This window comes from Manis javanica, chromosome 15, assembly GCF_040802235.1.
Source record: "Manis javanica isolate MJ-LG chromosome 15, MJ_LKY, whole genome shotgun sequence".
Lineage (NCBI taxonomy): Eukaryota > Metazoa > Chordata > Mammalia > Pholidota > Manidae > Manis > Manis javanica.
The window spans coordinates 74,291,911-74,317,970 of record NC_133170.1 but is presented as its reverse complement, the minus strand read 5'-3'; the positions used below and the strand labels follow the sequence as shown (position 1 = coordinate 74,317,970).

General features: G+C 44.0%; 1 protein-coding gene across 3 annotated transcripts in view; it reads left to right on the top strand.

The window, feature by feature from the left end:
* Positions 1 to 17,036: 17,036 nt before the first annotated feature.
* The window catches only part of KSR2 (kinase suppressor of ras 2), a 371,798-nt gene continuing 362,774 nt past the window's right edge, over positions 17,037 to 26,060 (top strand). For 2 of the 3 annotated variants that reach the window (XM_073222344.1, XM_073222346.1), the window contains exon 1: positions 17,626 to 18,829. In XM_073222344.1, the coding sequence (XP_073078445.1) occupies positions 18,650 to 18,829 (180 nt within the window). In that variant the 5' untranslated portion in view covers positions 17,626 to 18,649. Of the gene's footprint in view, positions 17,443 to 17,625; positions 18,830 to 26,060 lie in introns of those variants that run through there. The other variant, XM_073222345.1, reaches the window with a different exon arrangement.

Here is a 26,060-nt window from a genome sequence, read left to right as displayed (position 1 = left end):
ATTTGTAACAGTGTTATAAGCAGACGGGGTGCTATTTATTTATATCAGTAAAGTGACTGTGGTACATTGTCTGCAGAGATGGTGACCGTCAGCTCCCCTTGTCCCTATGGGTGCATGCAGTTCCTCTCCTCAAGAGGTGGAGTCTGTTTCCTCACTACTCGAAGGCTGGCCTTTGACTTACTTTGACCAGTAGAATATGGTAGAAATCCTACTCTGGGACTTCCCAGATGAGCCCTGGAAGTTTTTACTTTAACTAGAGGGGATACCGTTTGCCTTTTCAAGAGGTCCAACTGCAGTATCATGAGTCATAAAAAATACATTTGGTCATTCACATGACCAGTTATATTTCTCAGGTATAGTTGGTCTTCATCCACGGTTCCTGAAAACACTGCAGAGTCTTAAAGGTGAAATAGGTGTCTTGTCTTGTTAATGAGAGACTTTTGGAGGCTGAAGCACCCAATGGCCAGTAATCTAGTCACTTATGGCTGTGCCATGAGCCCTCACAAAAACCCCTGAGAAGAACTTACCGCTTTCTGCTCCCGCATGCCTCCAGGTTCCATCGAGCCAGGCCCCAGCTCCACAAGAATAGAAGCTCCTTTATAACGGACCCTGCCCTATGTCTCTCTTAACTTGTATCCTTTACGGTGTCCTTTATTAAACTGGTAAACAGTGTTTTCCTGAGTTCTGTGAGCCATCCTAGCAAATTAATCGAACCTAAGTGGGGAGGTTGTGGGAACCTCCAATCTGTAGCCAGTGGGTCAGAAGCACAGGTAACTAACTGCCTGGGGCTTGCGGTCGGCTTCTGGAGTGGGAGGTGGAAGACAGTCTCGTAGGACAGAGCCGTTCACCTGGGGAATCTGGTGCTGTTTCTGGGCAGATAGCATCAGAAGTGAGTTCTTGGACACCCTGCTGGTGTTCGAGAATTGCTTAGAGTTATATGTGGGAAGACCCCCAACCACATGCTTACACACATTGGAATCGGGTCTGGGAACCCAAACAGTTAATACTACTATTACTGCTGTATGTAATACTGTTACTGTTGTTGCATATAATATAGTAAGAAAAGACATCGCACCAAGCTACTCTGCTAGAGAAAGAGGCTGAGAGGGAACGCAAGGAATTTAGCTGACAGTCAGAAGGCCCTAGTCTAACCTGAAGGAGTCCAGCCAACACCAACCACAAGAAAAGAGGTCCAGCTGTAGTATGTAGTCCCAGTAGTTCAAGCCATTCCAGCTGAAGTGCCAGCCCTCTGAATGAGGCCACCTTGGATCTTCCAGCCCCACGTGAAGCCACCCCAGCTGGCACCATGTGGGAGGCAAATGAACTGCCCCTCTGAGGCCTGCCAGAGTTCCTGACCCACAGACTCATGAGCAAATGAAACTATTATTTGGAGGCATTACATTTAGGCATAGTCTGTTATGCAACAATACAAAACTGATGCAGTGACAATTTTCTAAATCTTTCATATTGGAATTTACCAACTCTAATTAAAACTTTCTGGAGGTTGAGAGGAAAAGCTGGGTAGAATGTTCGTTAATGAAAGCTGACATAAGGCAAGTTTTTAAAAGTCTTTATGAAAAAGCTTTGTGGCTGTGCTTATAAACTATTGCAGTTGCTGATATGTTAGTTAATGTGTAACCTTGACTAAAGCAATGACAAAAGTAGTTACTTTTATGCTTATCTAATTACCACTTGGTATTATGTAAATGACAAGTTCCAAGTAAGCAAAGAGTAAGGATGAACAGTATTACAAACTGGACCCTCTGCTGTATCATTTCTAGGCTACAAATATTATCTGTAGAAAGTACACTTCATATACTTGTATATCAATAGTGTTAACCTTAAAGGTAAATCTGTCAGTTATTTTACCAGCAAAAATTGGTTTATTCAGGGACAGCAGAGAAATGCAATTCAGGATGAGAAAGCTTTGGCAAAACCATAGGCGTGACCAGAGAACAAAACAGGGGACACGCTCTTTTATAGAGGAAAGGGCCCAGTTGCTTGGGCTGTTCTAAACAAAAAGTCCATTGGAGGAAACTGGGAGTCCCATGTGTCATGGCTTCTCATTGGCTGAGTTGTACAGTCTCTCATTGGCTGGGCTATTGCCGTGGAAGGCAGAAACTCTTCCTTCCTCCTGCTTGGGTGGTAAAGGAGCCAAAATAGGATGAGTTGTAAGGTGTCCATTCTTCCTGTGGGGTCAGCAATTGAGGAGTGATGGGCTTCAGAGTTCCTCCTGCAGGCCTCCAGATGCTGTGTTAGTGAGGTTTCCCTTTATTAATTTTTACAAGAGAAATATTTTCTAGGAATATGAATATATTCCTAGATCAAAGCCAAAAGAAATTAAGCCTAAAAAAAGTTTGAAGCAAGCTAAAATTTTCATTAGAATTATAAATATGACTTGCTATACTAGTACTTAATTTTTAAAAACTTAGCTACCCTGTATTATGAAGTTAACCAGCCTCTTGACAATGGTATGTATGGAAACATTGCTCACAGTTTTGTTGACCTCCAGGTTTTTTTTGTATCTGCAAGATAGGGACAGAGTTTTGTTTTTGTTCTGTTTTGTTTTAAAGAGAAGAGCATTGAAATTAGCAAGTGATATGTGGATCAAATACTAGCTATGTTTGGTGCCTGTTCGCTAGAAAATTACTTATAAGGAAGTTAGAAAAGGAGATGTAAAAGAACCAGTAAAAAGAGCCAAAAATGAAGGTGAAAAAAAAAGACTGGTTTATACATGAGAAATTATTAGCATAAGGCATTTTGTTATATAGTGCAACTGTTGTAAATAGAAGAGAATAGGAGAATAGTGGTAAATATACCGAAAATAAGAGGAAAACGAAGTGTCTATTTAAAAATCAGATTCAAGCACACAGAATGTGGGAAAGATCTAAAAACTGGTCTACTGGGTTCCCATTGGACTAGATAATATAAAAACTTTCCCACATTTAATAGTCACCTAGGTAATGTTGGATAAAAGGTAACAACGCCAGAAAATAGGGATAATCCTCAGGAGTCAGACAAGAAGGTGTGAAAATAGGAATAAGGATCCTCAGCATGGAACAGGGGAGGGGTTTGGGTTGTAAAACTCCCAAAGAACAGGGAACAAAGCTTTGCAGAAATTGGAACTGTGGCTGCCACTCAAGCAAGGACCCTAAAAGAACTATCCCCTTAGGAAAAGGGATGGAGGGATTGGAAAAATCCAGCTTGTTAGCATAGGGAAATTTATCTGTCTTATTCTGGGCCCTGGGTGGAAAGAAATGCACCCTCTGAATTAGTCACATTAAGACTGTATTCACATAGTTCTGGGGTTCAAATTTACACTATGGGGAACCCCCCAAGCCAAGAGATGAGCTAAACAAACTGGAAGGAGAAACCTTCAGCCTAGATGTACCAGTTTCCCACAAATAAAGATCTGCTTACTCAAAATTACAAACACACAAGGAAACAATGCACCATGAGCAAGAGACAACAGAAACAATAACAAACTCAGATCCCAATTGCTTCAGATAACTGGATTATAAAAAACTTGTTTAAAATAAATTCCTTTACAATGATTAAAGCCTTAAAGACATTAATCAACATGAGAAAAGAACAACTCTTGATATAGATAAAGCACTTTTGAAAAAGAAACTAGGCTGTCTTTATTTTGGTGATTTTTCTCTTTTTTGTCATTGCCAGTGGAACCAGATATTCAACCTGAGACTTCACCTACGCATTTGTGTATTAACTAGAAGCAGCAAAATTTCCCCATGAGTCATTCATCATCACTCATTCAGCAAATCTGTACTGATAACTGCAATGGGCCACTAAGTGTGCTGTGCCCAGGAGGTTCAGCCCATAAAGGAGACAGAGCTTCCCATGGGGCAGAGAGAACTTCAAGCAAGACAGACATTAGTTACCAGCATGGTACTTTACCCAGGGTGAAGGCAAGTAAAGGAAGATCCAGGCTGGGAGGGGCTGAGGAGGACCCTAAGGAAATGATGTTCAGCAGAGATGGAAGACTGAGTAGAATTCACCCTGGTGATGAGGAAGAGAGAAAGCTTCCCAGGAAGAGAAGAAAGCATGTTGGAAAGTCTGGATTCAAAGCTGGCCGGTGCATTTGAGAGTCTGCAAAAAGACCACTAAGGCAGAGTGAAGAAAGCCAGTGGGGGTGTGGGATGTATGTGTAGACAGTCAGAAAGCAAAGCTAAAGAGGGCTAGGGCCCAGATTCTGAAAATCCTAGGCCAAGTGTTTGGAATTTGGTTTGTCCTGCAGGCATTGGGGAAATTTGGAAGAAGAGACATAATCAAATTTAGGTTTTGGAACGATAATTCTGGTACCAGATAGTTTAGTAAAAGGCAGACCTGTTGCTCCTCAAGGTTGTTGTAAAACCATGACTAGCTGCAAAACATAGTTTCTATCCTGCAAGTTTTGTGGGAAGCCACTTGAACAATTCTGATGCGCATCAGTAGGGGGATGAAATAGTTAAGAGGAAGTAAGCTTGGAAATAGAGCCACTGTGCATTCCTAAATGGAAAGACAAGCATTAGAACAATATGTAGAGCATGCCCCATTTTTAAAAAAATAGAAACAAAACTGAAAATTGTCCTGTATGTGTGTGTTTGTGTGCATAGTAATTAATATACATATATTAATACAAAAAAGTCTGGAAAAGCTTCTACCCTCCTCTTCTTGTTCTTGAGGTTCCTTTTGTGGCCATTTGTTGAAAGTAGTTAACAATGATACTTCCTGTTTTCAAATTGCACTGATTGTCTAAAGGGATGAAAAAGGAGGAAAATTAAAAATCACTCCAAGGTCATAACCATGACCCCTCCTCACTGGAAAGTGAGCTCCCTGGAAGTAAACCACATATTTTATTCATCTTTTAATTTCTCCAATGCCAGACACATAGGTGCCCAGTAAAAGTTTATTGGATGTGAGAATGAGAATGTGGAAATTTGGGAATGGCCTGAGGCTTGTGGAGAAACTTGCAAGAGATTACATTTTGGGGAGTTAAATTCAACAAATATTTATTGAGCCTTCGTCGTGTGACACCCGTTTAGCAGTTTAAAGACCTAACCTTAGCAACAAGCAAAGGAGGATCAGAGAGGGAGATGGTCAAGGGCAGCAGCTTTGGAGTCAGGCAGTTGAGAACTGAATTAGGACCCTCTACCTCTTACTGGCTGCTTGACCAGAGGCAAGTAGCGTAACCTCTTTGGGCCTCAAAATCCTCATCTATAAGTAAGGATAGTAACAATAGTACCTACCTCAGAATTGTTGAGAGCAATAAATGAGATATTGATACCCAGTACTTAGTATAGTGCTTGGGACAGAGTAAGTTCTTGATTCTCATGAGATAATATTGTAGACAAATGTAGGGATCGAATGCAGTGTATCTGGTTGGTGCTACTCTTCCCAGCTACTCCGGAATATCTCTTTGAGTCATATGGTTATAATATAAACATAAGATAAATATTTCCCACTCCCAAATTGCTGTGTAATGACATTATAGAGATTGGAAGAGCGCAAGCAAGGAGCGGTGTTAGTGTGGGAGAAATGAGCCAGTAGACATTCTAAACCTGATAGATCAAGCAATTGCTGTATATAAGTTTCTTAATTAGAAGGATGATGATAAGTACCAGGAAAAAAGGCCTAAGGTGCTTTAATGGTGGCCTCTGGGAAACAGGACAATGAGAGGTAATATGGGAAAGGGTGGGGGTAGAGGGTTCTATTATATTATGTGCTTTTCAACCCCAGTTGCCCTTTGAACAATGGGGTATAGGAACACAGACACCTGGCACAGTTGAAATTCTGTATACTTTTGACTCCCCAAAACTTAACTACTGATAGCCTACTGATGGCCAGAAGCCTTACTGGTGAACATCTGATTAACACATATTTTGTATGTTATATGTATTATATACTGTATTCTTACCATAAAGTAAGCTAGAGAAAAGAAAGGTTTTTTCAAATTATCACCAGTCTCCACAATATTTTCCAATATAGTTAGTAAAAATAATTCACATATAAATGGACCCATACAGTTCAAACCCATGTTGTTCAAGGGTCAACTGAATACTGTTTTGAGTAAATCATTTAATACTTTGAAGATAGCAATATATACTTGTGCTTAAAATTGTAGTATTTCCAGAATATCTCGTCTGGCTTTAGTGCATTTGCATCATTCCTCAGGGGTGGAGAGAAGTTCATCTCCACATCAGTGGGTAATTACCTGGGCAAGGAGGGCTTATCTGTATCTGAGAGGTGAGGGGGAGGGCCAGTTATGCTTCTGCTGGAGCAGGAGAGGGAGAAGGGCCCAGACTCAAGTTTGTAAGCAATAAACAGATTTTAAACTTTATTTCTCCCTTTGACTGATTTCGATTTTTAAAGGTGTTTTGCCCCAGGATTTCCTTTCCCCAAACTTATAATACTATATTTGGCCATAGTAGTAAGTAAGGACATTTTGAAATTTAAAAAATGGAAACTTGCTTTGATGCAATTTTAGAAACAGAATTTTCTCATACAATTGATGATTTGACAAAATGTTCTCAGCACAGCAGTCAAACATAGGCTTTGGAGTCTTGACAGTATGCTTTTTAGTCTCAACTCTGCCATGGGCTGTATGACCTTGGACAAGTCACTTCTTGGAACCTGGGTTTTTCTTGCCTATTGTATGGGGACATCAATAATACCTAATGTCATAGGAATGATTTGAGAATTAAATGAGATTAAAAGAACGTTTAAGGAACTGTGCTAAGCACTTTATACGTAGTATCTTAATGAATCTTCATAATCTGTCAATTTTGTGAAAAGCATACTTATCACAACATCCATTTGTTCAGTTATTAATTGTTTAATAAACATAAGCAGTACCTGTTAGTAGTTTTGTGGGAATGAAGGTGAACAGAAACAGGATGAAAAATGACCACTCAGTAACATTTTGCCTATTTTGAGACCACATTTGCGATATCCTCTGTCCTATTACACAGAGTCTTGAACGTGAAATAAGGAAAGTCGCAAGTTCTGTTCAGTAGTGACACATTTTGGCTTAGCACTGCATTCTTTTTTAAAAAATTCTGGTAAAATATGCTCAACATAAAATTTACCACATTAACCATTGCAAGTGTGCAGTTCAGTGGCTAAGCACACTTACACTATTGTGCAGCCATCACCACCACCCACCTCTAGAACTTTTCATCCTCCCAAACTGAAACTCTGTCCCCATTAAACACAAACTCCCACCATTACTGTATAAAAGTACTTATTTGCCCTATTCTCACCAACTTTAGATGGTATTATGCTTTTAAATATTTGCTGTGCTGACAGGCAAAAGATATCTCCTAGCACAAATCTGTATTTTCTGATTCCTATTGGAGTATCTTTCGTTGACTACCTGTAATTTTGCTGTGGTTTAATCAGTTCTCTATTGGTGGACATTTAGCTTGGTTATCAGCCCACTGAGTAGGCAAAATGGCTGAACAGGAGGGTGAACATGGGAAGCTGTTAGAAATGCACCTAATGACAATAAAATGACTGCAGAGACATCCAAAATGATAACCCTGAGTCGTCAAGTAGTCACACTGTATTTAGGAAGTAGAATAGTGTTTTACAAAGAGTTCTATCAAAAATGGTTAAAAATATGAAGTTTTGGTAATTTTTAAAAGCTACCATTTATTGAATATAAACGATGTGTCATCCTCTGTGTTAAGGCTTTTCATACGTCATTTTATTTCATCTTGGCTTGTACAAGGATCATCTCATCCTATGTTGTGTAAAGGAAGAGTTCTGGAGATGTGCCCGAGGCCCCAAAGCCTAGTAAGGGATGGGCAGGTCGCTTCTGGTTTGTATCTGTCTGACACCCCCACCTTTTGGGAATGACATCCGAGGAAGTCCCGGCGACTCGGGGGGGAACAGAAATCTGGACCCTGTGAGCCAGCCCGCCAGTGTCTTGAATATCCTGGAGGCTATTGTTTTTGCATTCGTTCTTGTGTTTTGCAAACCCAGAGTCAGTAAACTTTCAGATAAAGACTTTGTTGCAGTTGTGCCCAAGGTGTGCACCTTGACTCCCTAGGAAATGACCTTAGGAGGTGCTTAGATGCAGCATTAAATGGCACTGAGTCACCCAGTGAGGAAGTACCTCCCTTTCCATCATTTCATCAAGGAGAAAGTCTCCATGTGGTGCTAGGAAGGCCGTAGCAGGTCTCCAATGCCTGCTAGGGTTTTTTATTTTTTACAAAGATGCTGCTGCAGACTCAGAGCTTCAGCAGGTAACAGTGTCTAGGTAGAACTTAATGATCTTTTTAAAAATTTACTTTAATAGTTATCTAATTATGGCAAGATATCTATTTTTCATTTGTAAGAATGAAATTGATTTCCCTCTTAAAATAAATTTACTTTTGTAAAGATAATCAGTTTACAGAAAATTACAAGCATAAAATTATTACAGAGCATAAAATAATTGGACAAAATTGTGAATAAAGGTAATATTTGAATGAAGTTTTGGAGACACTACTGGATTCGAAAGAACAATATCTGGGCTCTGCAGCTATCTCTATTTGTTACCTCTACTCATATTTTTCTAACTTGAAGTTACATCACAATCACATGGGATGCTTAGTAACAAAAGAGTCCCAGGACTTTAAGGCCACAGAGTCTCAGTAGGTCTGAGATGGGACCTAGGATTTTGTAGTTTTGATAAGTAACCAGGTGCTTCTGATACAAGTGGCCACTTGCAGAAGTTCTGCACTAGGTCTTCAGATTGGTAAGAATGCCGCCTGTATGTAAACCTGTCATGCACAGTAGTGCGTTTGCCTTCATGTAACTGCAGTGGACTTTGCTTCCAGGGGCAGCCTCAGTTACATCTAATTTTCAGGCAGTGTTTGAAGCACTTCACACGTGTTGAGTCATTTAATCTTCAGTACAACCTGGGGAGGCAGATACTATTATTATCTTTATTTTACAGGTGAGGAAACCTGGACACAGAGAGGTGAAATCTCTTGCTTCAGGTCACAGGGCCAGAAGGTGGCAGAGCTGGGATGTGACCCTGGCCATCTGGTTCAGAGCCACCCTTCTTACCTGCAATGATCTACCACCTCTCCTGGACGTTGTGTTGATGAAGTTCGTCACCCCCCTCCAATACTGCATCTTCTGGTCATCCTATCAGGAAATCAGACTCTTTATTTAAAATCAGAAATTAATTGATATTTGAATAGAATGAGTAAGTGAATCAGTGACTAGGTAACAGTTCCAGGGTTGAGCGCTTTCTACTTATTTGAAACCACGGAATAGGCCTGTTATTAAAAAAGTCAACGTTCATACTTCCTATGACAAAAATTAAAAGGTTTGCTCAGTTTACTGAGAAAACTAAACTTGTACTGATTTATCTGATTCTGTGCGCAAAAGCACAAGACAGGGGAAAACCTGTGATCTGTCCTGCTCAGCATTTCTAATTTTTTCCTTATTCCTTCAAAGAAAAGGAAAGTCCAAAAACCACCAAAGAGACTTATAAGGACCTTCAGTTCCATTTTTCAGACTCAAGTACAAAAAAAGACTCCTTAAACTTGGGGTCCGCGTCTCTCAGAAGGCCATCACAGTTTGGATGATTTGAGGCTCATCCAGGACCACGTGGGCAAGTTTGTTCACCCACCATATGCATTTCTTTTTTCTTTTTTTTCCCCCAAGTCACAGATGGGTGCTGGAAGCCGAGCCAGCACTGCCACAAGATGCAGACAGCTGTGGTGGGGTGTGAAGTGGAGGCACATTCTGCTCTTACTGACCAGACAGATGGGCCACGTGTGAGCTGCAAGGCAGGTGTGGGCTTCCTCCCTGACCCGGGCCCAGCTGGCTGCAGCAAAGGTCTGCCCCAGGGCAGGTAGCATGCCTTGAATACGTCCAGACTGCGGGGCAGGTTTTGTGTTTTCTGCCAGCAGATGCTTTTTCATACCGTTGAAGAGCTCTGGTGGTAAGGCTCCTGAGCAAGGAGCACGTGGAAGGTGCATGGCCAGGATGCCAACAGTTGCGTCACAGTTGCACTTTGGAAAGGGGTGACCACTTTGAACAAGGCACACACAGTCACATGACAACCCATTAAGACTCCAGGCCGGGTAAACAGCATGTGTTCTTTATCAGATTGCCTCTTTAGAGAGAGCCCTCTGTAGACTACAGCCTTTCACACCAATTAAAGGAATGTGGGGTCAACTTTCAGATTTTTATGAGGTGCTTTAGATGCTGCTCCTGATTATGAAGCCAGCGGACTCCTCTCAAAAAAAAAAAAAGATTATTTATTCATGTGTTTCTTGTATCTGTCAGGATGACTCTTGAGCATGTGTCTGTAGGGTAGGTATTGAGAACAACAAAAGATATTTTAGCAAAAACTATAAAGATTCTCAACTTGTGAGTGCAGCTTCACCTGTGACATCTGAGGCCCTAAAGGGCAGTTCTTAAAAAGGAAGCTATACAGCATTAGTTCTCAACTGTGGCTGCACATAAGAGTAACTTGGGGAGCTTTAAAAAATCCCAATGCCTGGGTCCAGCCCTACCTGGAATAAATCAGAATCCCTCTGGGGTAGGACCCAGGCATCAATATTTGTAAAGTTTCCCAGGTGATTCCCATGTGCAGCTAAGGTTATGAATCACTGCTTTAGGGGGAAATTTCCTTACGTTTTCAGAAGTCATATAACATTTGGGGGGAAATAAGAATCCACTGACATCTCAATGACAAAGGAATGAAAATGAAGTTGCCATATAGTTTGCCTGATTTTCATACTTCATTATCTGCCTCTCTTCTAATTGTTTTGTGCAAGTATTAGAAGTCCTGCACTGTCATGCCTGCAGAGTGCAGGCAGGAAAAGCAAATGAGGGGAGGAGCCCAGTGAAGAATGGAGGAGAGGGGGCGGGAGAGGACCAGGAAACCTCAGCCTCAGACTAGCGCAGCCACTCTGCCCTCCTCTGATGTTGCCAGGGGCAGATGCAGCCCAGGTGGGGTCGCAGGCTGTGGATTTCTCCAAATAAATTGGCCATCAGAATTTTTTATATGAAATATCCCATTTTAGAAATGTTAGCCACAAATTCAAATTCTTTTAAAACTCCTTGCAGCCAAATGAAGCTCATCTGCAAGCCAAATTTGGCCCTGTGGGCTGCCTTTTAGCTCACATAGTTTATACGCCTTTTGGGAGGCAGCAGTTCTTTTTTTTTCATTGTGGTAAAATGTACTTAACATAAAAGTTACCGTTTTAAAGTGTACCATTCAGTGGCACTAAGTATGCGATCAAATGCTGTTATGTAAGAGTGATCCCTGTGTTGAAGCAAAACTTGTACACAGACGCTCATGGCAGCATTATTCACAATAGCCAAAAGATGAGAAAAAAATTCAAATGTCCAACAACAGGTGAATGGATAAATAAAATCTGGTGTAGCCACACATTGGAATATTATGCAGCCATGAAAAGGGTTGAAATACTGATACATGCTACAACATAAATGAACTTTGAAAATATTATGCTAAGAAGCCAGACATAGAAGGATAAATATTGTATTCTACTTACATGGAATATCCAGAATAGGTAAATCCATGGAGATGGGAAGTAGATAACTGGGAGAAAGTGGGAATATGGTTTGACTAACAAATGTGTAGCCGATTTTCTTCTGGGGGATGAAAACATTCTGAAACTAGATAATAGTGATGGTTGCACAACACTGTGAATGTATTAAATGTCACTAGTAGTAAATTTTATCACAATAAAAACAAAAGAATCAGAAATGTCACCAGTGCCACTGCAGATGAATGCAGTGTAGGTTGTTTCCTTTATGATGAGCCCAGATTTGGGAGGCAGAGCGAGTCTGAAGCCCAGATTGTGCTCTGCCCACCAAGTTATGACCCCTTGTACCTGTGCAGAGCAGATGCCTTTTTCCAATTCACCATTTGGGCGACTGCAGAACTTAGAGATAAGATGATGTAAGAAGTACGCAAGTTTGGTTGATATCATCACTTGACCGTAATTTTCAGCGATACTCTTTTGCTGTGCATCTCTAAGTACTTGGAGAGTGTCACAGTGTGCATCCTCTGCCATCCTGAGGATGCTGTTTCTGAAAATTCACAGGGCATCACTGCGTGCTTAATTTGTAAAGCCAGCATAAATCACTGGACTAAATTGTCCATTACTGTGAGCTCAAATTATCTTGCCATCAAGAGAACGATCTGATTGCTTTGCTTGCACAGGAAAATTAAGAGACAAAGAGGCAAAAGGCTAAAAGGAGAACTCTAGAAGTCAGTTTTCTGATGGTGGAAAAACTTTACAAGATTAAAGATGGGAGCATTCAGCTTGCACTCATCAAAGGTTTTATTTTTTTAACAACCATTTATGTTTTGGGGCTCAGTGGGTCAGAACAGAACCCATAATCATCATCGTTGTCATCATCGTTGCCATCCTCTCGCAGCTATGGAAGATTTGGTTGTCTCCTGGGGGCCAGCATTCTGAGATTCCCTGACCCGGGCACAGTTCAGACCCACCTCAAAGAATCAGTGGAAAAAATGAAAAGAGAAAAAAGAAACACTCTGGGAAAGCAGCATGTTGAGTCCTTCAAGAAGTCAGTGTTCATTTTGTTCAGTTCCGGGGCATCAGCCACTCCTCTACATCCTGACCTGCCATTTCTCAATTTGGGTCCCTATTCACAATGCTATGTAGAAAATATTGGGGCAGCTCATTGCTAATATAACAGGATGTGGAAGGAAACTTCTCCTCTTGACCCAGAATTTCAGCTAAAGCCTCAAGGTGAGGACACAAGTAACAATACTTCCTTCTTCTATGAGGAGGTGGCCAGACTGGTTCTTTGACCAGTAATAACCATCAGCCTCCAGCCTATGTGAGATAAGGTCATCATGATTTTATCCAGATGAGGTTTCTCTGACAAGCCTTTGTAAGGGGGGGGGATTTCTTCTCCCTTATCTGACTCCCAAGCCAAGAGAGACAGTTGAAAGAAGAGCCAGTGATGAGCCTGGGGGCACCAAAGCAGGGTGCTTGGCACCTGGCTGCTGGCTGAAGGCTGCTGGGGCTGCCTGAGATGGCAGGTGAGGAGAGGGGGCAGCAGGGCAAGGGTCCACGTCCTGTTTCCCATGGGCCAGAATGGGCCTCAGCCATCCAGAAAAGACTCACCCCAAAGGGCAGCCTGCCAGGCAAGGGGACCTCAGAAAGAGAATTTGGGGTACTTCCTGGTATATGAATGAGAAGGGTGTGAAGGTCACCCAGCATGTACATTGCCCACACCCATGGAAGTCTCCAAAGACCCACCAGTACACCCCATGTAAAAGAGCTGGCACATAAGTGCTTGCCAGGATATGGGGCAGGTGGGAGGGGGCATCTGACACTCAAGAGAACACTACTGTACCTGTGCCCCCCTGTTCTCAGATGAGGGCCCCTTTTCCACTCATTCCTCTGCTCCTGTCCTCTGGCAAGGTGAGCTGGAGAGGAGGCAGGAAAGGATACATCTGCCCTGGTGTCCACTACAATTTCCTGAACCATGTGTGGGTCCGACCCAGGATGGGGTGGAGAAAAAGATATTACATTGGGTATGAGAATGAAGTTTTGGTTGTACTGAACTTCTCATACCTGAATATGATGAGGTTGAAACTAAAAGCCATGGAATGTAATGAGATATTGCCAAGTTCAACTCATTCAGTAGTCCAGGAACAGTAATTTATTCCCACTATTGATAAAGCCATTCTCAGGCATGTGTCATTCTGAGGTAGTACACAGTTTCTGGATGAAATACGAGAACCATAACATAATTGTCATCAGTTAGTTCTAGTTCTCCAAGCTTGAAATTGGTGAGGTTCTTACTGATCTGAGGTGCAGATCACCTTATGCTATACCAAGAGCAGACAGCGCAAATGCCTACAGGGGCCAAGCAGGCGTATGATGAATGAAGCTGGGTGAAGACTGTGGTGAACTGGAGAGCCTGTGTGCCATCTGAAAGGGAGAGCTTCCTCTCACTCCAGCTGATTGTTGCCCAATGGAGCCAGATCTTCCCATTTTCCCAGAAAGGCCAGAAATGTTTTTTTTGTAGCATCTCCTGATTTGGGGGTGATTGTTAAGAATATTAGGGTTCTCTGTTGCAAATGATACAATCTACTCCAGGTAGTTTAAGCAGAAGCTATGAACTGAATTGTGTCCTCCCAAATTTGTATGTTGAAACCCTAACCCCACAATGTAACTTTACAGAGTCTTTAGGAGGGAATTAGGGCTTCAGGTGAAGTCAAAAGGGTGAGGCTCTAATTCAATATAAGAAGAGGAAGCCATGTGAGCCGTATCTGCCATGTGGGGACACAGCAAGTAGGTGCCATCTGCAATCCAGGAAGAGAGCTCTCACCAGAACGCCCAACATACTGGCGCCCTGATCTCAGATTTCCAGCCTCCAGAACTGGGAGAAATAAATTCCTGTTGTTTGACACCCATCTATGGTATTTTGTTATAGCAGCCTGATCAGACCAAGGTTAAGAAAGCCTATAGAATCTCCAGTAAGACAAGAGATCCAGGCTTGGACTGTGCAGCCAGCTTAAACCACACCATGAGCTGCCCTGTGAACACCATGGCATGCTTTTCAGCACAGACACTAAGTTTACACAGGAGCGGGACATGGGGAGCAGGTGCACTGGCTGCCATGCTCACTCTCAGATTCCTCCTCTTTGTTGCTCATCTCTCATGTGGTGTGTTTAATGGAAGAGCCTAGATCACACAAAACCTGGTTTTTAGGAGGGTTCTGGAGAAGTGCTTTGGTTTCTCTTACGGAGAAGTGGAGCATTTTCCAAATAGGAAAAGTATTCAAGGGAGATTGAATGGATGCAAAGTGTAACAGATGTCCACTATAGTAATCAACTGGAAAAAAAAGTGTGCGTGTGTGAGGTCAAACAATGCATTTATGTGCTGTTTACTGTCCTGCCCACTGATAGCTTCTGATCTATAGACTACTTGCATTGTTTACACTTCCACTTTCTCTGAAAACAACTAGAAAACCCAGATCAAATCATCATCATCATCATCATCATCATCATCATCGTCCTCCTTGTCAGCATCTGCTTAAAGACATTCAGAGAGTCACCAAATAACCAGGACTAGAAGGGCCAAGATTCTGGAGAGAGGGGAACTGTGTTGCAGTGAACTGACATTCTGCAGCCACTTTTTCCCTGGGAGCATTTGCAAATTTGGGCACCTAGAATTTAGACTTTTCCCAGGTAAGGGGGCTGCTGCTGGGGGGCAGAGAAACCAGCAGAGCAGGCTTGTAGGGCTGGAGAGATAAAATTAGCAACTTGAGACACTAATAGCCCAGAGAGAAGAGAGGGGCAGAAAAGTGAGCTTGATAGGTGGTGGTTTTCCCCTTAAGACATTTGGTGAATTCCAAAGCAGTTCAGGCCAAGAGGCTAAGAAGCAAAGCAGAAAGTCCCTGAAAACCAGAGTATTCAGCAGTCTCTTATGGAGATAAGGATTAGAGCCTGTGAAAATACTGCAAATGTAAAAATACTAGGGTGGAGGGGCCTCAGCAAATATAAAGTTCTCAGTTGGACTCCCTGAAAGGCAAAGGCTTAGAGGTGGAGGCCAAAGTTAGATGGTGTCTTATCAAAACTGCAACCCGGCTTCCACCTGGCTCTACCTCCAATTGGGTTAAGTTGGTTAGTCCTCATGCCATCTCTCTTGCAGAGAAAGGATGAACTGCCTCCAGAGTTAGATAACATCACCTAGAGACTCTCTCTCCATTTTTTCATACACATTGGCATTCAACAAAAATTACAACACCTGTCAAGAGAGGACCAAATCACCAAAAACAAAGAGAAAAATGGTCATTAGAAACAGACACTGCAGATGATAGAGTATTGGAATTAGACAGGGGCTTTAAAATGAGTAATATGTTCAAGAAAAATAAAGCAAAAGGTAGAGAAAATAGGCAAAAATAGAATTTTACCAGAGAATTGGAATTCATAAATTTCGCAGTCCAAATAGAGAATTCACTTGAGTTCCTTATCAACAGAAGGCTTTAGATGCTGATTCAGCTGTGTATGAGCTATAAAACCACATGGCCCACAGTCCAAAAAAAGTATGCCCTCACTGGCTGTCCTTCTACTTCCTTTAAGGGACATTGATTGTACCATGTGTACTATTCTGCCCTTTAAGCCCAGTTCCCTGGCATAGAGCTCTGTTTACCTGGAGAAAGAGGTGGCTTTTACTAATTACCCTAAATAAATCCTTTGGGCAATGCATATTGGCAGTTTTATTAGTTAAGATGGTCAGGGAGATGAAGCCTTTCTGAGTGACAAGGTACCAACCAGGAGAGGCTTAGGGAGAAATATGGCCCAGGCAGAGGGGACATAGAGTGCAAAAGATTCAGAAGTAAGAATATGGTGTTTTACCACGTAAGAACTTGTTCGTTATGCTTCAGAAGATTGGAGACTGACGAGAATTAGGCTTGAGATGGATTAATGATTGTGCATTGAGCATTGACCCCCCTATACAGAATTTTATTGTTAACAACCATTTGATCAATAAATATGAAAGATGCCCTCTCAAAAAAAATTAAAGAAAAAAACAAAAGAAAAAAAAAGTAACTATCTTTAGTGGGTTGACCTCAACTTTGTGTTATCATTATAGAAAAAAATCGAATACTTATAAAAAAATTTTTATGGCTTCTGGGTGTCATACTTTACCTAATAAGGTATTTCTCACACCTGTATCTTATTTAATTTTTAACAATTTTAGATGTTACATGAAGTTTTTAATTCATCTGGAATTTGTTACTGTAGCGAGTGTACAGAAAGGACCTAACTTTATTCAGTACTGGGGCAGAGCCAATTAGGGTGGGACCATTTCGTAAATAAACTCTTCAACCCACTGAAAAAAAAAAAAAAAAAAAGAATATGGTGTTTTAATCAGGCATCAGCAAATTTTCTGTAAAGGGCCAGGTAGTATTTTAGGTGTTCAAAATCATATAATGTCTGTTGCAATTGAGTTATGCTGGCATAATGCCAAAGTAAACATAAACAAATGAGCGGCACTGCTCGAATAAAACTTTATGGACACTGAAGTTAGAATTTCTTATAATTTTCACATCACAAAATATTTTTCTTTTGATTTTTTTCCCCAACCATTTTAAAATGTAAAAATCATTTTTAGTTCTGGGACCACAGCTGGCTGATAGGTCCATTAGGTAGTCTGGGATCAGATCATGCAGGACACGTAGGACATGGTCACAATCACATTAAGGCAAAGTCCCTTCCCCCATCCAAATGGAAAGCCACCCCTCGGGGTAACTGCAGGCCAGGGTACCAGTTTTGGGAGGCAGCTTCCTACAGCTCAGGGAAGATCATCAGGTTTGTTTTATTTTTTCCCCAGTAACAAGAAAGGACAAACGAACAAAAAGACAGGCGCGTGCGCGCACACACATCACACGGAGCCAGAAAGCCGGAGAGGACGTGCCCAGGTTCACGCTCACGTTCCTCCAGCACGCACTAAGGGTCTAAAAGTTGGGCGCACACCTGCTCCCCGGCCAGAGCGCACCTGCAGAGCCCGACTCCGGCCTCGTCTCGCGAGAGCGGTGTTGTAGTAGCGGCCCCCACCTCCCTCGGCGCCCTGGGCCAGCCCCCGCTCCGGCCCACTCCCGGCCTCCGCCACCGCCCCCGGCCGCTGCTCGGACCGTCGCGCGTCCCCCCCCGCGCCCCCGTTCGTCGCCCGTCCCGTAGTAATGTCACTTTGCCGCGCGCGCTCCGCAGCCCCCGAAATCCCGCCCCCCGCGCCCCGGCCCGTCCCCGGCCAGGTGCGCGAGCCTGCGCGCTCCTGCTCCGCCGCCTCGGTGGCTCCCGGCGGCCGGGGCGGCTGCGCACACGGCGCCTCCCCACCAACCCGCGCCCCGCAGGTCCCCAGCTCGCGCGCTCTCCGTCCCTCGCCGGCGCTCGCCGCCGCCCCCGACTCCCGGTTTGATTGACAGGCAAGATGTCGGTGCGGAGCGAGGCCGGAGCGAATGCAGCAGCCGTTCCCCCCGGAGCCCGGCGGCGGCCGCAGCGGCGCGAGGAGGAGGCGGCAGCCCGCCGCAGTCGCCGCCGCAGCCGCGGGAGCCGTGCAGACGGCGTCCTGAGAACGCGCTAAAGCGCCCCAAACGGCGGACAATGCCGTGTCACTGCCACCGGGAGGGGGGCAAACCAGATTTTTTTTGACATAACAGCAAGCCAGCCAAAAATATATAATTTTGTCCTTCACGGAGCCGGTGTGTAAAGAGTGAGCGCCGCTTTCCGCCGCCTCCTCCTCGTCCCCCTCTCCCTCCCTTCTTTCCCTTGCCGGCCTCCCCTCTGTTTCCTCCTCCTCCTCCCTAAGTGTGCAGACAGCATCGCATCACCTGGTTTGCCTCTGAGAAACAGCATCTCTCCTTTTCAGGGACCAGAGACTCGGGGAGAGGAGACATCTAATGGAGTCGGCTTGATACCCCAAAATAAAATAATAAATTTTGGCTCTCGTCCCCTCCTCCCACCCCCACCCCCTCAGCCCTGTGTGAGATGTTGGGTTTCTTCTTGAGACATTGTTGAGGAGTCGCAGTGGTTGGACAGGCGCAGGGGGGAGACTACCTCTACTCCCTCCTCCCCACCTTTTTTCTCTCTGGGAGGAGGAGGAGGGGAAGGGGGCTTGCAGAGCAAGCGATGGATGAGGAAAACATGACGAAAAGCGAGGAGCAGCAGCCTCTGAGTTTGCAAAAAGCCTTACAGCAGTGCGAGTTGGTCCAAAACATGATAGACCTGAGCATCTCCAACCTGGAAGGGCTTAGGACCAAATGTGCCGCCTCCAACGACCTCACACAAAAAGAGATCCGGACCCTGGAGGTAGGTGTTGCCTGTGAAAACAAACAATCCTTCTTTCCCTCCCCTCGCTCCCCATCATCCCCTTTCCCCTGATTCTGTTTGTTGGGGGAGGGGGGCAAGGTGGGCACGTTGGCAAGGTGGGCACGGTTTGGTTTTCTGTGATTTTTCTGCTTACAAAGCCTGCACTCGATGTTCCTTTGCTATACTGCTGTCGTCTGTGCCTGACTGGGTGGTGGTGGTAGTAGTAGTAGTAATTGTTACTTATTTATTATTATTCTGCGGCTGGTATCATTTGCTTCCTCTCTGAGGAGTGAGTTCTCTCTTTTTACTGCTTGTGGGTTTGTTTATATGCCACCGGGGCTTGTGTGCTGGGTAAGACATTAAGGCGCTGCAGAGAACCCACGTGACCTTGCGCATTCTGCAGGTGGTCAAAAGGTGGTTTTTGCTTGCAGAGTGGGGCTGCCTGTACATACAGACGTCTTCTTTCAGCCTCCTGCCTGGCCGTTTTGCTCCTTGGATTGTTTTTCAGTGATATACATGTCAGGAGGCAAGATGCATAACAAAAATCCCATCATTTTGATGCAGAGAGCCGTGGCAGGCCTAAAACGTGTAAAAAAGATTTTGAAAAATGTGCCTGGATCAGCACACACACGTGCTGTGGGGAAATAACTCTTGAATCTCGGTGGGACCATGAGGAGACGGGTGGGAGGAAGAGTTTTCTTCAGCGTATTGTAACATTCTCTCCACTAGAACTTGAGGGGGAGTTTGAAGCAGTTTTGTGGGGGTTGGGGCAGATGCAAAGTTACTCAGAAAGATGGTAGAAATTATTTCTTCCGAGGTCCATTTGGTCAAAGGAGAAAGGTTTCAAGAGCCTTAGAAAATGCCCAGCGTCCACATACTCATTGGGCATCCACGTTGTTTGAAGCGTCTGAAGGGGTTCGACTCACTTCCCTCCCTCAAACTGGCCCAGCTGTACACATGGCTTGATTGAATTCGGGAACTCCCATGAGCTGGCATTTGCTGAGGGTGGTGGGAGCGGAGGAACAGGGTTCTCCCGGTGGTGGAGTGGGCATGTGTCGTGTGGGAGGTTCTCTCCATTTCCAGCCCATGAGTTTCCAAGGCCTGAACTCTACAGTCTGTCCTGAATCTTTTGGCCTTTGTGACCCCGATCTAGCCTAGATGAGCACCACTCTCTGATTCACTTCCAAGTCTTTCTTTTTCCTCCATGGTTTTAAATTTGGCCTGATGGTAGCATGCAGGAAGGTCATCAGTTCTAAAGTGGAGTGTGTGTGTGTGTTGAATATGCTACCCTAGAATAATACAGTGTCTGTGTGTGCCTGCCATCTGGGAAGATGATCCTCAGAAATGAAATAAAGTAAGCGTCAAGGAGTATCAGAAGAGTGAGAATCCTGTTGCGAGGCACAAACATTTTCTCTCTTGGAGCTTCAGGAGGGCAGTCTCAGCGAGGACTCTGCTGACGTGAGAAGTGTGGGATGCCCTGGCCCAGCCTTACATCTCTGAGCAGTGCCCAAGATAAGATTCTGTTCAGAACTGCATGCCGTAAATAAATAAATAAATAAATAAACAGAAAGGGCCCCCTGAGGTCTCTTCTGTTTCTTGGAGTCAGGAGTCCCAAATGCTAGTCCGTGTATTACTGTGTACTGGTTTTCTTTTCCCCTTTTCAACGTGTTGAAGAATCTCCTCTGGCAACTCCTTGGACCCTGGTCCCTTGCTGCTTTTCTGCAAAGTGGTTTTCTTTTTAAATGGCAGGGGCAGGGGGCAGGATGGCAGCTTTGCTACGGCAGGAGGTTGCAGCTGTTGGGAATCCCTCTGTGTATGAGTTTCCTAGCCCCAGTTTGCCACACAGCGTGCCAAGCATTTTAGCCATACTGTCCAGGGAAGGGTCTTGAGCAGTCATGTCAATTTATGCTTCCCAAATCTCTAGCCGGAGAATGGGGCCACTGAGGGGCTGGTGATTCAGGGTCCAGCCAAGTCCTGCCAAACCTTATGTAGGCTTTGGACCCACAGGTTTTGTTTCTATCCCAAGAGCTGTCAAATTTTGTGTATCGAAACCACCTGGGGGACATTATTAAAAATGCACAGTCTCAGTCTCTAACCCCAGAGATTCGAATTCCTTTGGGATTGAGGGGGCCCAGGAATCTGTGTTTAATTAGCAGGCTATCAAAATAGTGTTTTTGATGCATGTTTTCATATTGACACTTTGAGAAATACTAATCTGTTAGGAGATAGATGTCAAGATAGGTGTCATATCATCTTTTTGACAGTCCACTAACTCCCTGTTCACAAACACTAAAGAAAGTAATAAATTGAACAGACCATCCCAGAAAACCTTGATCATCGAAATTTAGTAAAATGCATATATCCCTATAGAAACAAAAACATACAACATGGACTTAGCCTTCAAGAATCATGCTTCATGGTTGGGGAGACAGGCTAATAATATATATGTGAAGTAATGATAAAGTCCAAACAGTAAATAATATGGGAGCCAGCATATGGGTCCATTAAGAATGTGTTCAGCAGCTGCATGAAATGGAAAATCCAACCACAGTGGTTAAGCAAATAGTTTCTTTCTCTCACGTGGAGACAAGTCTGGAGGTGCATAGCTGCTTGAGTTGGCTCAGTAAGGTAGTAACATCAGGGCTGATGTCTTTACAAATTCTCGTGGCCTCTTCCTTGTAGTTGCAAGGTGGCTCCTGAAGCTTTAGCCATTACATCCTGTTCAAGGCAGGAAGGAGGGGGACCAGGTGAGTGTGAAAGAATAACTGATTCATACCTTTGTTTGGCTTCCCCCAGGATATCACCTCCTTCCTACCCCACAGATGATGTTTAATTATGTCTTCTTAGCCAGAAATAGGTCAGATGGCTAGTCCTAGCTGCAAGGTTGGAAGGTGGGGGAGTGGGAACACCGTTGTGATTGGTTTTAAACGTGTCGTGATCCACTGCCTGGGTTCACCTGTTGCCACTCCATACAAACACAGGGTTCTGTCAGCATGGATGGAGGCACGAAGGGGTATTGGGGTGGGCGGTGCTGGCTGTGTTATGTGATCAGGAGACATTTTGACAGAGAAGAAAAATCATGAGCTTTGGAGTTCAGGCTGATACGGTTTTACATCCTAGCTTTTCTACTTACTTTATCTTGGCCTAGTGATTTATATTTTCTGACCCATGGTTTAGTTTTTGGCAAAATGGCAGTGAAAGAATTACATTACCTACTTCAGAGGTGTTTGCGAGGATTAAAAGAAATGGCATTTCCAAGGGTCTAGGGCTATCTCTAGCATAGTGCCTCCAGGTGCTAAATAAATGATAGTTATTATGATTATAATGAATAACATTTACATGATAGGGAGTGAATGACATGGAAGGGCGCGGCGTTAGATCAGAGGGGAAGAAAGAGCTTGAATAGTATTTCTGGAATATGTTTTGTCGAACCCTGATTTTGTGGGATTGTTAGCATGTCATTCTTTCAACAAATGTTAAAATACAGGCACTGTACTAGATGCTGGTGGTCAACGAGTATTCTGTAGACAAAATGAAATCCGTGGTTAATACATGTGAGAAAGGTTGAGTTAAAGGGAAACAGGCATCTCTCTTGCAGGAGTGCTCAGAGCTTTTATTAGGCCATGTATGTGCACTGGGACTCCAAGGAAGGGTAGAGTATGCGATGTTTCCTTTTCCCTAGGATGTCCCTTGGGTTTGATGTTCCATAGAATACACCCCGGGGAAACATTCGGCAAAGCAGTCAGGGAAGCTTGCCTGGTTGTGCTGCTGGGGACCCCGAGTGGAGATAAGGATAGGGAGGGTTCAGATCGCAGCAGGTGGGGAGAAGGCTCCACGCGAGAACAACAAACCAGGTGAGGACGTTCTCAGGCCTTCGTGGGACAGCTTAGTGGCCAGGTGGCCCAGAAGGGAGAGCCCCTGATATCGTGTCATGGGAAATGAATTTAGGTCACCAGCTCCTGGGGTCTGACTAAGATGGAAGAGTCAGACCAACGAAGTTTCATCCGTTTGAGGAGGGAGATAGACGTCTTCAAAGGCTTTAAAGTGAACACAATACAAAAGATGTTTAAAGGTTTGCTGATGGCAGCCTGCAGGAGGGGCCCGCAGACTTCTTCTGTAAAGGGACAGATAGTATATGGTTTGGGCTTCCTGAGCCGTGTGGTTTCCATCGCAGCCACTCCACTGTGCTGTCGTAGCATGCAGCAGCTGTGGCAAATACAGAAATGAATATTTTCCAATAAAACTTCATTTACAGACATGGAAATTTGAATTTGATATAATTTTCACATGCCATAAAACATTATTTTCCTTTTTATTTTTATTTTTTTTGACATTTAAAAATGTAAAAACTATTCTTAGGTTTTGGGCTTTACAAAAACAGGTGGTGGGTCGGGTTTGGCCGATGGGCTGTAGCTTGTTGATCTACTGGATCAATAGGGTGGATGATCTGGTTCTGCTGATCTTGCTGGGGTCACTCATGTGGTTGTGGTCATCTGGTGGCTTGGCTGGGGCTGGGTAGTCCCTGATGGCCTTGCTCACATGGCTGGAGGGTGGCTGGTGGTCTGTAGGGGCACCTGCGTTCTCTTGCACATCGGTATCTCCAGCAGGACATGCCTTTCTGGGTTCCCTTTGCGGATTTCTTACCTGGTGGCAGTACCAGTGTTCCTAGAAGGGCGATCCCCAGTGCACAGCTCCCCCTGAGCCTCTGCTTCCATAACCTTTGCTAATGACCCACTGGTGCAAGCAAGCTACCTGGATAAGCCCAGAGTCCACATGGAAGCTACTACCTGAGGGTCTGAATTCCAGGAGGTGTGATTCTCTGGGGACCAATGAACAATCTAGTGTAACAGTGTATCACAGCTATGAAATAAAAATAAAATAAAACCAAAAGAGCATGGGAAGCAGAGGGAGGGGCATGGGCTGATCAGTAAAGGCCCCCTTGAGGAGGTTTTACTGACTTGAAGGAAAGCAGACCATGAAATATCTGAGGAATGCACCAGTAGAGGAAAAGCAGATGCAAATTTCTTGGGTGGGAATGTGCGTAGTGTGTTCTGGAACAGCAAGGAGACTACTGTGGTTCGAGCAGAGTGGGTAGGGAAGGGATGAGGGACACAATGTGAGACAGAAGCAGAGCCCTGGTCATAGAAGGCTTTGCTGAGATGCTTGGATTTTTTTTCTAACCATGAACAGCGGGGGTGGGGGAGGGGGCACTGATTTATGTTTTAAAAAGATCCTTTTGATTGCTGCAGGGAAAATAGACTGCAGGGGATAAGAATGGGAGCAGGGAGATGAGCTAGGAAGTTAGTATTGAAGTCAAGGCCAGAAATGACTGTGCTTTGACTGGTATGATGGCTGGGGGATGCAGCAAGTGACTGCACTCAGAAGGTCAGGTGCATGGAAGGTGCTTATCAATTGGATTTGGGGAGAGAAGGAAAATAAAGAATTGGAGATTATTCCTAGGTGTTTGGTCTAACATCTGAGTGAATGGTGGTGCCATTATTTGAAATGTGAAGGGGTGGACTAGGTTGGGCTTGACAGTCAAGTCTTGTTTGAACATGTTCCACTTGTCTAGTGGACAGTTGGGTGGGTCAGCTTGGAGCTTTGAGAAAAGCTGGGTATATGAAGTTCACTTAATATGTTGGGAACATCTTTTCATTTTATTTAGTATTATTTTTAATGGCGGCATAGTATTAACATGGATGTACCATAATTTATTTAATTAAAATCCTACTGTCAGGTAGGTAAGTTTATAATTTTCCTCTATTATAAATAAAACCATAGTAGATGTACTTGTATCTTATAGTAATGCATGTTGTCAGTTCTTAGAAGTGGAGTTGCTCGATCCAAGGATATGCAGAGTTTTAGGACTTTGGATAGAATTCGCCAAATTACTGTGCACCGGCAGTATGGGAAAGGCCCATTTCCCATCTCCTCAGTAAGGGGCTCTGTTCTGTTTTTTGGTTGCCTCTGTTTTGATGACTGAGATCTCAGGGATAAGGAAGCAGCTGTCTCAGTTAGAATGAGGTTAGAGTCTCATTTTTCCTGTTTCTGGTTGAAAGGGGTCTGGGGACCTGCAGTGACCGGAGGAGCGTGTGGTTTGCCACCTGGAGTGGCCTAGGGCACAAGGTGTTTCTGAAGGGTTCACTGTCCTCTCTGGGTTTTTGGAGTAGATTCTATTAGGGAGCTTGTTAGCTTTCTCCCTCCAGTGGGTTGAAAACTAGGGAGTCTTCCCCCTCCCTGGGAGAATCAGGCATATTCTGGGTTCCCATTGCTGGGACCTGGCTTTCCTCCTGCCTCCAGCGCCCTGCTCTGGGGAATGGGGAGGTGCTCAAAAGCCGAGGGACACAAGGGGCCAGTGGCAGCCAGGAAGCAGGCTGGAGAAGCCGAGGGAGAGGGAGGGAAAAGTAGCCAAAATGGGAGGAGAAAGTCAGGCTGATTTTCTTCAGCAGGGTTCGTGTGACCTTTAGAACATCTCTCCAGTGGGTAGTGAAGGCAGCTGTGGTTGTCTCTGTTTTACAAGTGAGTTCACTGAGGTTTAGAGTCACCGGTTTGACCCAAACTGCAAATTAAGGCAGCCACAGATACAGGAAGAGGTTGACTGCTCTGCCATGGATTCCCCGAAGGTGGCATGGCCTGGAGGAGAAGAAAGGAAGGTGGGGGCAGATAGAGGGCAAAGGGGAAATGCAGACAATGCTGGTAATGTGATTGGAGGTGAGAACTGTAGGATCAGTGAGAACCGTAATGATGGCCGACTGTGTCACTCCAGTGCTTTCGTTGGTGACTATTACAGATGACAGCTATCAAAGAGGACTGATGGAGACAAAAGTAAGGCATCCACAGAGACAAGAAAGGATGAGAAAAAGAGCGGGAAGCATTTTAGGCCTGAGATGTATGGTAGCCACTTACCGCATTGGCTATTGACTTAGTTGAAACATGGTGAGTTCTAATTGAAATGAGCTCTTAGTGTAAAATACACACCAGATTCTGAACTCTTAATATGAAGAAGAGAATGTGAAGTATCTCATTAATAATTTTTTATATTGAAAACATGTTGAAATGACACTATTTTAGATATATTGAGTTAAATAAAATTTGTTAAGATTAATTTCACCTGTGTCATTACTCTTTTTTTTTTCCCCTCAGTCTCCTAGAGATTCTTAAATTACACAGGTGGCTCACTGTGTATTTCAACCGGGCAGCACTGCTTTTGAGTGTTGATTTCTCTGTTTTG